The 15,786-nt window shown below is 37.2% G+C and overlaps 1 protein-coding gene across 8 annotated transcripts in view; it reads left to right on the top strand.

The window, feature by feature from the left end:
• Positions 1 to 15,786, top strand: part of Hcf (Host cell factor) — a 124,460-nt gene that overhangs the window by 93,470 nt on the left and 15,204 nt on the right. For 7 of the 8 annotated variants that reach the window (XM_070282473.1, XM_043213368.2, XM_043213370.1 and 4 more), the window contains 2 exons: positions 11,509 to 11,752; positions 11,811 to 11,956. In XM_070282473.1, coding sequence (XP_070138574.1) covers positions 11,509 to 11,752; positions 11,811 to 11,956 — 390 coding nt within the window. The remainder of the gene's footprint in view (positions 1 to 11,508; positions 11,753 to 11,810; positions 11,957 to 15,786) is intronic. The other variant, XM_043213366.1, reaches the window with a different exon arrangement.

Genomic DNA, 15,786 nt, shown 5'->3' with positions numbered 1-15,786 from the left:
AATCGGCCGACTATATTCTATAGCTGCCATATAACTGAACGATCGGAAATGACCCAACTTTCGTTTTTTTGAAGATAGAAAGCTGAAATTTAATACAGATTCTATTTTTGGTCCGTTGATCTAACGTACCAAATTTCATTAGGATCGGCCGACTATATCCTATAGCTGCCATATAACTGAACGATCGGAAATTACCCAACTTTTGTGTTTTTGAAGATAGAAGTTTGGGATATTTTTGAGTTTGGTTTTTGTATTATATTAAATTGGGTTATATTATCATATTTTCATAAGGATCGGCCAACTATATCTGATGTTTGCGATATATATCCGGTTTTAACTGCAAGGGTATATAAACTTCGGCTCCGCCCGAAGTTAGCTTTCCTTTCTTGTTTTAATGATGAATCAGACTCCGAAAGCGATGACAACCATGAGAATTCTTTTGTTTTAGATGAAGAAGATTATTAACTTTTTGTTTTTTTAAGTTTGGAATATTGTTAAAACATGGAAATATTTTCTATTCTATTCTATTCTATTTTTATACCCTTGCAGAGGGTATTATAATTTTGGTCAAAAGTGTGCAACGCAGTGAAGGAGACATCTCCGACCCTATAAAGTATATATATTCTTGATCAGGATCACCTCCTGAGTTGATATGAGCATGTCCGTCTGTCCGTCTGTCCGTCTGTCTGTCCGTCTGTCTGTTTCTACGCGAACTAGTCTCTCAGTTTTAAAGCTTGAAACTTTGCACACACCCTTCTTTCCTTTGCACGCAGTATATAAGTCGGAACGGCCGGGATCGGCCGACTATATCCTATAGCTGCCATATAACTGATTGATCGGAAATGGTATAACTTTGGTGTTTTTAGAGTTAGAGAGTTCAAATTTGACAAGAGAGCTATTTTTGGTAAAATAATACGACATGCCAAATTTCATAAGGATCGGCCGACTATATCTTATAGCTGCCATATAACTGAACGATCGGAAATGACCCAACTTTCGTGTTTTTGAAGATAGAAGCTTGGGACATTTTTAGGTTTGGTTTTTGTATTATAATAAATTGGGTAATATTATCATATTCTCATAAGGATCGGCCAACTATATCCGATGTTTGCGATATATATCCGGTTTTAAATTGGGTAATATTATCATATTCTCATAAGGATCGGCCAACTATATCCGATGTTTGCGATATATTCGGCTCCGCCCGAAGTTAGCTTTCCTTTTTTGTTTTTTATATTTTTATGCTTTGCTTTATAATAAAAATTTAAATTTTTTTACAAGTGTCGGGGTTATAAAGGGGCGGAAAATAAGAGCGTGGTCAAATTGACTAAAAAAAAATCCGAAAACAAACTAAAATATTAGTAACCCTTAACAAAAAAAATTAAGCTCCTAACTCTATGTGTGGACTTTATGCCGCCAAAATCAACTAATCGCCCATAGTGCAATGGTTAATAAGGCTAAAGGTGTCATTGTTTTCATTAAAAGGCGGTCTTATGAATTTAACGACCTTTACATTACTAAAAGCTTATTCATTTCTGTGGTCCGTCCGATACGAGAGCACTGTGTCTCGAGTCCCCTATTTAATGGGATCACTGCTTTGGCAGTATTGCACCTACATATAAGTCAATAGGTCAATAAGGTCTGGGTCTAGTTTCCTAGCGTGGGTCTGTTGGCCAGTATGTGGTTTTTTAGGGGAAACATAGTCCAGTTTGTTTCTCACATTGTAAAATTTCCTTTATTTGGGAGTCAGTAAACGTGATCCCCAGTGCTTATGGTTGGCATTGTAGTCTCCTGTGGTTACAAAACGATCCCCAAGTGAATTGTAGAAGTCCATAAATTGTCCTTCCGAGATTGAGAAGCGATGAGAGCAGTAAACAGCAGCGATTGAAAGGCTTCCCTTACTTGACTGAATTTGAACCGATGTGGCAGTTTACGTTGGGCCGTCGATGCGATCAGTCGTGTGTCTCTCCCAAATCAAACTTCTAAGCGAGTGACAAATATTCTAACTTACATACAGTTCTATAATTAGATTTGTTATCAGTTAGTGCACCAGCAGTGACAATCTTCTTGCTTACACTAGAAGCTTAAACGAACAATGCGCGATCCACCAGACATATGGAAGGAAAAACCTTCTCCAACTAGCAAATTCCTAATCATATCAAGAACCGATGATTCAACCTTTAAAGGAGTCTCACCTTTCAACATAAAAAAAGTTATAGATATAACATGCGGAGGCGTAGTCGTCAGTTGTAGGAAACTACGTGACGGAAACCTTCTCCTACAAACGAAAGACAATAGACAAGCCGAAAAACTCCTAAAACTAACAACCATATTGGACATACCCGTAGCAGTTTCAGAACACAGAACCCTGAACTACTCAAAGGGTATAATATACTCAAATGATCTGCGAGGAATTGATGAAGAAGAGATCCTTGCAAACCTAAAAAGCCAAAAAGTGTCAGCCGTAAGAAAAATTATGAAGACCTTCACAGTAGAACCGACAGAAACTGGACTTATAACTAACATTTGACAAGCTAGACCTCCCCGATCACATTTACATAGGATATGAAAGGGTCCAAGTTCGGCCTTATATACCATCCCCAATCCGTTGCAACAACTGCCTACGGCTAGGTCACCTCCAAAAATTCTGTAAGAACACAGAGACCTGCTTTATGTGCAGCCAACCTTCCCATATCGACATGACAATTGGAGAAAAATGCGAACGTGGACCTTGCTGCATCAACTGCACTGAAAAAAAGATGCCGGATAATAAACACCATCCCAGAGACAGAAATTGCCCAATATTTCTTTCCCATAAGGAAGTGCAAGCCATCAAAACCCTCCAAAAAGTGGACAACAGAACGGCCTGGTCAATCTACAGGAAGAGACACCATCATGATGGGTCTCTATACGCATCGGTTGCAAGCTCAATGCAGTACAACACCTCCCAACAACAAAGATTGACACAGAACACGCCCCCGACAACAGCATCAACCTCTCACCACCCACCATCATCAGAAGACACTGGCAGACCCATTATAGGATACGACGACAAGGAAGATGAATCAATGCTAACGGACTCGAGTATTGAAAATATCAGAAAGGATAGTACAAACAGTAAAGTAAATATTCTCCCTAAAAATATAAGCAACAGAACTAAAAGAAATCTTATCAATAAAGAAAAAACAAACAGCACAATTATAACAAGGTCAAAGCTTAAAATTTTGCAGAATTAACTAAATACTAAAGACTACAGATTAAATATAAATAAATCTAGACGTAAATATGACACTTAAGATATTACAATGGAACATTAATGGCTACACAAACAATTATAATGAACTGCTAATCTTAATCAAACTACACAATCCCAAAGTTATCTCCCTTCAGGAAACACACATAACCCTCTCCCAACAATTCCCCATCCCTGTCAATTTCAAAATGTACAACACAACGTCAATTATAGCAAAAGGTGGAGTCGCCTTATTGATCCACAAAGATGTCCAACATAAACCAATTCCGGTAGGACAAAATTTTGATGCCATAGCTTTAGAAATCTACTCCAAGCAAAAAGTTAACATCCTATCCACTTATATTCCACCTTCTCAAAAATTCACCACTTCAGATTTAGAAAACACTATTCCACAGTCATCAACACCTTCGCTGATCACTGGTGATTTTAACGGTTGGAATACTCTGTGGGGCTCCCCCAAGAGCAATCGCAGGGGTAGGATTCTCGGTGAATACATTTTAAAAAACAATTATATAATTCTAAACAATGGCCAGCCTACCCATTTCTCCACCCACAACTCTTACACCCACATCGATCTTGCCTTATGCTCTCCAAGCCTTAAAATTCACTGTGAGTTTAAAATAATGGACTCACCCCAGGGTAGCGACCATTTCCCTATAACAATCAACATATTTAACAAAGAAAAAAAGATACTTAATTACACAAGCAAATTTCTAACCAAAAAAGCAAATTGGGAAAAATTTGAAAAACTTACAAATTGTCTCCATAGCCAGATCCCTGTTTCAACAAACACAAACAAAGAACACAGCAACATAAACAAAATAATACTAAATAGCGCTTACAATAGCATCCCCCAATCCCATCCTCCAAAAACTCAATACAATGTCCCATGGTGGAACAAAAAATTAAATATCTTGAAAACTAAAAAAAACCGAGCATGGAGATTGTTTAATAGGGAAATGAATCAAGAAAACCTAATACAATATAAAAAAGCCAACGCCCAGTTCAGAAGAGAAATTCGCCTCAGTAAGAAAGAAAGTTTGCACGCACTGACCTCCACCATTTCAAGCCAATCCAAAACGGAATTAGTCTGGAATAACATCAGGCAATTCTGCGGAATTCACAAATCAACACACATTCATTGTATCCAAAATAGCAATAAAAACTCAACGGTCACAAATTCAAAAGACATAGCTACAGCCTTTTCCAAACACTGGTCATCTAATTCAGAGGACCAAAACTTCCCCCAGTCATTTAGAGACGCCAAAAATAACACATACAGATCAGACACCTACTATCTACCCAACAAAAAAGCCGACTTTATGGAACAAGACATTACGGACCTTGAATTTAATGCTGCTTTGAATAGTCTAAAGGGGAACACCCCAGGATACGATAAAATAAACTATATAATGATAAAGCACATCGGAAAACCAGTTAAAAAAAGATTAATAAACTTTTTCAACTCAATCTTAAGATCTTTTATCCCTCAGGCTTTTAAAATTAGCACCGTAGTCCCAATTCACAAAGCAGGCAAAGACAAAACGACAATAGAATCATACAGACCAATCTCCCTTAACCCATGCATTGCAAAAACGCTTGATAAAATAATTTCCAAACGACTGTGGTGGTTTGTTACCTCTAACAAACTTCTCAACAGCCGTCAAGTTGGATTTAAAAGAGGGAAGTCTGTGACAGACTGCCTACTATATGTAGACGCTATCATCAGCAGGACCCTTTCAGAAAAAAAACACGCCTCGGTCATAGCACTTGACTTCGAAAAAGCCTTCGAGAAGGTAGGACTTCACACCATAAAAAGCCAACTGAACCAATGGGGTTGCGGACCCAAGTTAACAAAATATGTAACACAATTCATGACAAGCCGTAAAATCAGAGTCAGAGTAAACCACAGTCAATCGCTAATCCAGCCACTCCACAACGGGATACCCCAGGGCTCCCCATTGTCGGTAATATTATTCCTTATAGCATTCAATAGCTTATCAGACACCATTTGCAGGCATAAAAATTTAAACTTCATTGCATATGCTGATGACTATAACATAATAATAGATCTCAAAAAAGAAAAGAACTTGCAAATCGACTTGAACCGCCTCTTTGAAGACATTAATAACTGGTGTAATACATCAGGAGCTTCATTGTCTATCACAAAATGCAAACATATGCATATTTGCAGAAAACAATGCTGCACTTGCCAAGTATCCACACAAACACATGTTATTGAATCAGTAAAAGAACTAAAAATATTAGGAGTATCCTTCGACTCAAAATATAGTTGGAAACCACACATCAATAATTTAACTAAATCTCTAACTAAATCGTCAAATATAATAAAATTCCTAGCAAACGATAAGTACAATTGTCAACCAACAACCCTAGTCCAAATCGTGAAAAGCTTATCCTTATCAAAAATAGATTTCGGCCTGCCACTATACGGACTAGCACCAAAAACACAAATAAAACCGATCAAATCTATACTCAACAACGCCCTTCGAACCGCGTTAGGAGCCTTCCGCTCAACACCTATTTATAATATCTACGTCGAATCCAATATTACCCCTCTTGAAACTAGAATACAGCACCTTCAAGCCAAATTATCAAAAACTATAATTCAATCAACAGACACTCCGCTGAAACCAATCCTTGACAAAATCCTAAAAAACAAAATAACAAAATACAGAAACTCAGCCATACAAAAGAGTATCATCTCCTGTAGCAACCTTGGCCTCCCGGTCAACCCAATAAAACCCACGCCAAAGTCAAATCCGCCATGGTATCTAAGTCCTGAATCAATAGACATAGCCTTAACCAAATACAGAAAAGACCAAACAAATTTGTCAGTATTCATAAAAGAATTTTCAGACATAAAATCAAAAATGAACAACTTTACATTTATTTATACTGACGGATCCCTTTACAACCATATACCTGCATACGCCATAACCACCGAAACCACTGTCCTTAAAATGGCCATACTCCCGACCTACTCCTCAGTCTTTACTGCAGAAATAATCGCTATATTAGAAGCCATCGAAATAAGCCGCACAATAAAAGGAAAAATCTGCATCTGCTCCGACTCACTGTCTGCCTTAAATTCAATAAAAAACATTGACAACAACTCACATTACCCCACATTAATTAGAGAATCAATTACAAAGCTCTATCCAAAAATAAAAATCTTGTGGATTCCAAGCCACGTGGGAATCATAGGAAATGAATTTGCTGATAACGCCGCTAAATACGCAACTACAGCACCTTTGGTCACGACAAAAAATCTCAACCAGACCGATATAAACAAATACATAAAATCGAAGCTATCTAACAATTCACTAAACCTATTACAAAACACATCAAGCTGGTACCAAACTATTAACATAAATTATACTAACATCAATGATTACTCCAAAAACAAGGAAATCACCAGTCTACCAAGACGAGATCAAACTAAATTCATTAGATTACGTCTAGGGCATACAAGACTCACCCATCAGTATAGAATGCTGCAATCGACATCTAACACCTGCCACTTAATGAATGCGTAGCATTTAATCCTGCCCGAAACCCCTTCCCAAATGGTAACCTCCATTCTGCCATTGCAAACCCTACAACCAGCAACATCCTGAGAATCCTAAATTTTCTTAAAAAAACAAAGACAATCAATCTTATCTAATAATTAAGCGTCCAACAACACAATAGAAATAAGAAAACTAATTTTCGAATTATATAGAATTGTGCAAAAACTTGAATTCCACATAGACTAATACAGACATTAGGATTAAGTAAATAACAAAAAATGTAACTACGAAAAACAAAAAATAAAATAAATGAGCCAGCCGAAAGCCTTAGTAGCTATGGCTGCAACGCCCCCCCCTGTAGCTTTAGTTCTAACTTTAAGCTAACAGAATGTAAATAAATAAATGAACCGATGTGGCCAAAAAGTTTGTTGCCAAGATTTTGTGAAAATGGTGTTTGATGCAATCTCTGATTAGAACTCCGGTAGCCTCTTATTTGAAAGATGTATTTGCTTGTAAGATGCGTTTCCACCAGTAGCATAACGTCATTATGGTTTTCGTTCCAGAATTCTGACAATTCGTACTTTGTTTGAGGGTAAGCATCATAATTTCCGGTTTGCTATGTGGCTTTTCTGGGGCCTTTAAAGCGCTTTGTGAATTAGGCCAAATTGGGTAGAATCTCATCTATTCGGTCATCGTAGTTATCAAAGTTGTCCCATATGTGCAATAATACAAAATGTCGTTCTAACTGCGACTGGTTACTGTAGAGCAGTGGGGGGCAAACTCTCATTTTCCATAGCACACGTGCATGGGGTAGGAAATTCTGCCACAGCTACCGGCAGCGCTGACAATGTGAGCACTTTAAAATTTTTAAGAGCTCTCTCTTATTTTCTTTCATTTTAAGAAAAGTTGTCTCAGTAATTGGGTTGGAAAAAGTTTTCTCCATAGAAAATATAGATAGGGAAGCGTAGTATGTTGCTAGCAAAGATTTTTTTAAAATAAAATACACTATTTTAGTGCCCATTCTAACTATTGAATTAACGAAAAAGGAAACAAAAAACTACGTTTTTTTCGCTGATTGCTCGGCTCTCATTGTTTTTCTCTGCTACCCATACACTCAAATTTTAAACATGTGTGCGTTTTGCATAAGGTTGTCCTAGTGCATCATAACGATCAAGTTCATTTGATTAATGCACTGGCCAGACCGCTTTCAACTTTTGGTCCTTCTAATAGGAGAACTTCTAGAATAGGTCACTTATAATATCAATAGAATTTAGTTTCTCAAGTTCATCCTAGGAGTACAAAAGTAACTGGATTCCACGTGACCTTTTCTTGAATGCACAGTACTTCAAATGATCAAAACAACTACGGGCAATAACTCGTCGGGGTAACCAAAAGAATACCTTATTAAAAGTATTTAATAGCAGTCGAATTAATAAGTTGTCACACAGGTCGAATCTAAAGTGGTCACACAGTGACGGTGCATTAAAATCAGGTGAGAAACAAAAACAAATCTACGCAAGAGAAGTAGCAAAAATATTTTTTTGCACTGCTCTGCTCTCGTTCTAGATTTTTGGCTACGGCTACGGCTACGAGGAGCACAGATTTTTTTTTCTGCTATTGTTATAGCTATAGCTTTGAACTTTTCGTAGCTCGGAGCAGAGCAGAGGTGACAATTTTCTTTTTTCTGCTACGGCTCTGCTCTCGGGAGGATGTTGGGCCAATCAGCCTAAAAAAAACCTCGTTATGAGTTTATCAGTGTGCAACGCAATCATCTCCGACCCTATAAAGTATATGTACCAGGTGTACCGGTATGAAATGAGCGTTTTTTTTGTGAACAAAAACACAAAATATAAATCGGAAAGTAAAAAATTTTGGTCAAAAGTGTGCAACGCAGTGAAGGAGACATCTCCGACCCTATAAAGTATATATATTCTTGATCAGGATCACCTCCTGAGTTGATATGAGCATGTCCGTCTGTCCGTCTGTCTGTTTCTACGCGAACTAGTCTCTCAGTTTTAAAGCTATCGACTTGAAACTTTGCACACACCCTTCTTTCCTTTGCACGCAGTATATAAGTCGGAACGGCCCGGATCGGCCGACTATATCCAATAGCTGCCATATAACTGATTGATCGGAAATGGTATAGCTTCGGTGTTTTTAGAGTTAGAGAGTTCAAATTTTACATGAGCGCTATTTTTGGTGAAATAATACGACATGCCAAGTTTTGTAAGGATCGGCCGACTATATCCTATAGCTGCCATATAACTTAACGATCGGAAATAACCCAACTTTCGTGTTTTTGAAGATAGAAGTTTGGGCCTTTTTTTAGATTTTGTATTATAATTAATTGGGTTATGTTATCATATTCTTATAAGGATCGGCCAACTATATGTTAGCGATATATATCCGGTTTTAACTGCAAGGGTACATCAACTTCGGCTCCGCCCGAAGTTAGCTTTCCTTTCTTGTTTTCTATACATTTTGACCACCTTTCTGGCAATTTGTGGATACCACGCCAATAAAATTGTTCATCTTTTAAAGCAAACCAACCAGACACCACATTTTCGACCTCCTCGTCCTGCTCAGGACTGCTGCTCAGTCAATGCGTGTCCCATCGTTGAAAACAAAGGGTAGTCGGAAGGAGCCAAGTCTGGTGAATACGGCGGGTCGGGTACCAGCTTCCAGCCAAGTGTTTTGATTGAATCCTGAACCAGTTTTGCTTTGTGGGCAGGTGGATTGTCATGGAGCAAAACTAACTTGCCGTGTCTTCTGGCCAATTCTGGTCATTTCTTGATCAATGCATGGTTCAAATTGATCATTAGTTGTCGGTAGCGATCAGTATTAACGGTTTCACCAGCTTTTAGGAGCTCGTGGTACACCACACCTTTTTGGTTTCACCAAACACACAGCATTGTCTTCTTGCCGAACCGATCTGGTTTTGCAGTCGACGTTGATGGTTGTCCCGGATTAACCCATGATTTTTTCTGTTTAGAATTCTTGAAATAAATCCATTTTTCGTCGCCCGTAACGACCCAATGCAAAACCGATTTTCTTTTCTTCAAATGAAAACAAAAAATTAATGCTTTCCGCAAATCATCACTTTCTGGTACAAAACTCGACATTTTTAACATGATGAAAAAATATAATGTTGTCTGTTCAATGACTTGATGTATACTAAATATGTTTCAGAGATGTCATAGCAAACAAACAAAAAAAAAGTAAAGGCTAAACTTCTATCTTCAAAAATACGAAAGTTGATATTTCTACCAAGTACCATTTCCGATCGTTCAGTTATATGGCAGCTATAGGATATAGTCGGCCGATCCTAATGAAATTTGGTAGGTTGGATCAACTGGCCAAAAATAGAATCTGTATTAAGTTTCAGCTTTCTATCTTCAAAAACACGAAAGTTGGATCATTTCCGATCGTTCAGTTATATGGCAGCTATAGGATATAGTCGGCCGATCCTTATGAAATTTGGCATGTCGTAATGGTTTGCCAAAAACAGTTTTCGTGTCAAATTTGAACTCTCTAACTCTAAAAACACCAAAGTTATACCATTTCCGATCAATCAGTTATATGGCAGCTATAGGATATAGTCGGCCGATCCGGGCCGTTCCGACTTATATACTGCGTGCAAAGGAAAGAAGGGTGTGTGCAAAGTTTCAAGACGATAGCTTCAAAACTGAGAGACTAGTTCGCGTAGAAACGGACAGACGGACAGACAGACGGACAGACGGACAGACGGACATGCTCATATCAACTCAGGAGGTGATCCTGATCAAGAATATATATACTTTATAGGATCGGAGATGTCTCCTTCACTGCGTTGCACACTTTTGGACAAAATTATAATACCCTCTGCAAGGGTATAAAAAATGTTTCGTGTTTTCCCTATTCTCAATCGTGCTAATCGAAATTCATTTTATTGTTGGATTGCCGAAAACTTTTCACTGCAATAAATGCATTCTTGTTTTTGTTTCGGCCAACTTGAAGCGACTTGAAGCGAGAATTTCTTTTTCGCAGCACATTTTTTAAGTAAAAGTTATGAAACAATTAGCATAGTATAATAATATGCTGCTGTAAAAAATATAGACCCTTTTTATAATCGCTAAAAAAAAAAAATTGTTACCCTTGTATGGTATTATAATCCAAAAGTGTGCAACGCAGTGAAGGAGACATCTCCGACACTAAAAAGTATATATATTCTTGAACAGGATTACCTCCTGAGTTGATATGAGCATATATATAATAAGTAGTTTAGTAAGTATAGTAAGTAATATATAAGTAGGAACGACCGGGATCGGCCGGGTATATATTATAGCTACCATGTAACCGAACGATGGGAAATGGTTGTTGGTAGAAATACCAACTTTGGTGTTGAAGATAGAAGCTTGGGAATTAATTTTTGATTTCGTACTATAATAAAATGGTTATATTATGATATTCTTAGAAGGATCGGCAAACTATATCCGATGTTTGCGATATATATCCAGTATTAACTGAAAGGGTATGTTAAAATCGGCTCCGCCTGATGTTAGCTTTCCTTTCTTGTTTTGACTATAAAAATGTACATGCTCTCAGACTTCTATTTGCTGTTCGTTACTAATACTAATGCAATAAATCGATTTAGTCATATGCATTAGGTCATATCATTTATTGTGATAATTGCATAAATATTATTCAGAAATACAAAAAAAAATTGTTATACCTCTATTGTAGGTCAAGACATCAATATTAGCCGACGATTGCATTCAACCAATGACTTCATCAGATGCGGAAGCTGCTACTATACTTACCCATATCAAGACAGTTGAAGTTGTAGTCCAAGGAGCTGCCAAAGATTCTTTCCATTCAAACCAAGATCTTGAAAATAACATAAAACTGAAAAATGAATCTAAATGTGGACAAGAAAATCATTTTGCTGCTGTATCATTGCCCATGAAATCAAGTGAATGCCAAAGCGGTTGGTCTTTAAGTAGTTGATATCACTGAACACAAATTAATTTTGTTTCCTTTTTTAGTAGATGGATCACATTTGGAGGCACTTGCTTCAGCAGCTATGATGCAAGCCGCAACTGGACCTTCTTCCGATGGCCAAGATGATAAAGTTGTGGTGGAACATTCTCATACTCAACAGAGCAGTGGAAACATCCCTGAAATTCCAAGTGTATGTACATGTATTTTGATTCGTTTTTTTTCAGTTTTGGGAATGAATGGAATTTTTCAAGAAACTTATACTGTTTTTTGGAGCTCTAGCGTCTACGTTACAGGCAGATGACTTAAATATTGGAATTTTACCGCGTCCCTTTCCGTTCCCATATATTAAAATTTTAAGGCTAATTTTATTCTAATTTTATATTCTCTAGATTTCCCAAAAATTTTGTCCAAATTGGATAAAAACATAATATGTTATTTAATCAATAAAGAATTTTTATGGGCAATAACAGAGGCAAATTTTTTCTGATTTTAACCATTGAAGCTTGATGGTAGAAAATGAAGTCATTAGATGCTTATTTCAACGACTTAAAAAAAAAACTTTTTCCACAAAAAGTGGTAGTTGGTCCCTTAGTGGATCTGGCACACATAGCATATTCAAATAGAAGAATTAAGGTTGGCAGCATTTATGAAAATTCCTTTTCATTCTTTTATGAAAAATTTAAGGGGTTACATCCTGAGTTGATATGTTCGTCTGTCCGTCTGTCAGTCTATTTCTTCTAGTCTCTCAGTTTTAAAGCTATCGACTTTGCACACACCCGTTTTTTCTTTGCCAGTATATAAAGCGGAATGGCCGGCATTGGCCGACTGTATCCTATAGCTGCCATATAACTGATTGATTAAAATGGTATTTGGTAAAAATACCAACTTTGGTATTTCTGGAGATAGAAGCTTGGGACTTTTTTTATACCCTTGCAGAGGGTATTATAATTTTGGTCCAAAGTGTGCAACGCAGTGAAGGAGACATCTCCGACCCTATAAAGTATATATATTCTTGATCAGAATCACCTCCTGAGTTGATATAAGCATGTCCGTCTGTCTGTCTGTTTCTATGCGAACTAGTCTCTCAGTTTGTAGGCTATCGTCTTGAAACTTTGCACACACCCTTCTTTCCTTTGCACGCAGTATATAAGTCGGAACGACCGGGATCGGCCGACAATATCCTATAGCTGCCATATTTCTGATTGATCGGAAATGGTATAACTTTGGTGTTAGAGTTAGAGAGTTCAAATATTACATGAGAGCTATTTTTGCCAAAATAATTTAACATGCCGAATTTCATAAGGATCGGCCAACTATATCTAATGTTCGCGACATATATCCGGTTTTAACTGCAAGGGTATATCAACTTCGGCTCCGCCCGAAGTTAGCTTTCCTGTCTTGTTAAATGTATTAGAATAAATTGATATACTTCTTAAATTTAAAACGACATCTCTGTTTATGACGACGATTGAAACGACATAGCTCCACGGGGAGTTATGTTGGTATTGGCCCTAAATAAATATTTGAAATAAATTTAAAATTTTTCTTATTTTGCATACAAAGTTTATAAAAATTATATTTTAAAAATTACTTTGTAATGATTACTTATCGATTTTTAATTTTTTTAATCAAGACTAATACTTATTTTTGAGCAAAAAAAATAAAACTCAAAAATAATGATTATTTGTGATTTTTATTTTTTCGGGTCTGGAGGTCAGACTATATGTTTTCGGGGTCGCTGATTCCGAATCCGAGGTTCAAAAAACCCCAGCACGTCAGGGTTCTGACATAACCTCAAAAAACCTCATACAAAATTATATTCGAGTCCGTGGGTCAGACCATGTTTATTATATGTTTTCAGGGTCGCTGAATCCGAATCCGAGGTCTAAAAAACTCCAGAATGTCAGGGTTACGACATAACCTCAAAAACTTGATACAATTTTTATTTTCTGATTTGTGTCCAAAGGTGCAGATCAAACAAGGGTCGACTCTTCTTCAGGGAACAACTGTGAACAGCTAATAGTGGCTACTAGCTCCAGCTTATATAAATCTAGAATGCGAACCGCTATCAAAAATTGTTTCTACAATGAATACAGACGTGACTGCTGGGCAAAAAATAAAACGGTCGTTTGAAGCGCTTTCCCTTTATGTAGATGTTGGACAAACAAAACATACATACCAAATTACGCGGATAAGAGCCAAGGAGAAGAACGCAGAAATATACACCAACTATCTGGAAATATACACCAACTATGAGCTGGAAAGAGCAAAGATTATGTGCTACCCAGATGGATTAAAAGTAACTGAGTATTCTGCTGAAATACTTTTACAAAATTTAGTAGTCCATACTGTAAGCCTCATTTTAAATGCGCGTTCGGAGGTTTTTGAAAGTCATGTTTATGATGAGGAGACAAGTATGGTCGACCAGCTTTTATTTACTGTTTGTCTCGTACCCTTACAAGTTCAGCTTGGTTCAACAATTTTTTGGAAAATATCGCGACCCTCATGAACTCGATATGTTCGGCCTATAAAACCGATATGTCAGAAAGAATCAAGTGAATTAATATGTTTGGAAACCGACAACGTAAAAAACCAAATATGGTCCAAATCAAGCCAACGATTACCAGCTCATTTACCATACTCCATGAATTTCATATTTCAGAAGCTTCCACACAGACATGTGGTATTTGTAAAGCCGTACCAAAATAAATGAACAATTTGGATATGGTAAAGCGTTACCCGGTTGACTTAGATCTATTCAAATACGGCTTTTGAATGTATTTTACATATATCGTACAGACTTACTATTAAAAAATGCCAAGTTTGTGGTGTAGATAAGCCTAAGCCGGAGGTAGATGCTAGAAAAACCAAAATACAGGCCGAGCTTAGGAAGGAAATTGGCGTATTAGTGGACATGGCTGGTAGTGGCAATACTAACAATTTTAATACTGCTAGACGATTTTTCAGCCAACCTGATTTGGTAGCTCTTATTAAAGAAGTTAGCGAAGAACTTATTTACAATTTTAGTGTTATTTGCATTAAAACGTGCATTAAGTTGTAAATATAAAATAAATATTTGTTTTTTTATTTCCGCCAACGGATAAATCCTTAAATGGCTACAAAATAACAATTAACAAACTAATACATAATACAATACTATTATAATACAAACTTAATATGAGATTGATTACACGTGCCTGATTAAGGGGTTATATACCTTTTTGAGCGAAAAAATTGAGGGAACTTTGGATTTTTATTTCAGGTGTGTAGCAATTATTTTATGACACTGAAGTTATTTTTTATTGATAGTACATGTTTTTATCGAAACAATAAGCGTTTGTTCTTGAAAAAATATAAACAATTTACAAAGTTATGGCAATTCTCTCGGAACCCTTTTTTTTATAGCGGCTTGCGGTGACCACGATAGAAGTCCAGCAGGTCAACCAAAATCAAAAAACCAAAAATTTTTTATTAGTATAATATTATATCCCATTATCCCATATCCCCCCATTGGGGAGAATGGGGGAAAGCATACAGGTCAAAGTGTCTGATTGCATTCAACTTGGTGAATGCCAGCATGATTCCTGACACTGCTTTCTTCAAGCCGACGCACTACCTCCACGTGGTTCTCCCTGGATTGTCGCTCGACAGCCGTTGAGTGGCAAACTAAAGCGCGCGACGAGAGTCCTAACTCTATAAACTAAGTTGTGGCGTAGGACTTGAAATCCACCCATGTAAAACACAATTTCAGTGAAGGAAGCAAGAGAAGCCTCGGAAAGGATCCGATCTAACGTTGACGACCATAGCAAGCGTAAAAAGGACAATGATTTGAGAGTATGCACCTGGAACGTACGAACATTGTACAGACCTGGTGCTGCTCAACAACTAGCAGATACCCTCAACAAATGTAGGGCTGACATCACTGCTATCCAGGAAATGCGATGGATAGGACAAGGCTGCATAAAGAAGAAGAACTGTGACATTTACTACAGCTGCCATCCAGAACGGCATGAATTTGGT

Source organism: Drosophila bipectinata, chromosome 4 (assembly GCF_030179905.1).
Source record: "Drosophila bipectinata strain 14024-0381.07 chromosome 4, DbipHiC1v2, whole genome shotgun sequence".
Taxonomy (NCBI): Eukaryota; Metazoa; Arthropoda; class Insecta; order Diptera; family Drosophilidae; genus Drosophila; species Drosophila bipectinata.
The sequence above is the reverse complement of the archived record's forward strand: the minus strand, read 5'-3'. Positions and strand labels throughout refer to the sequence as shown.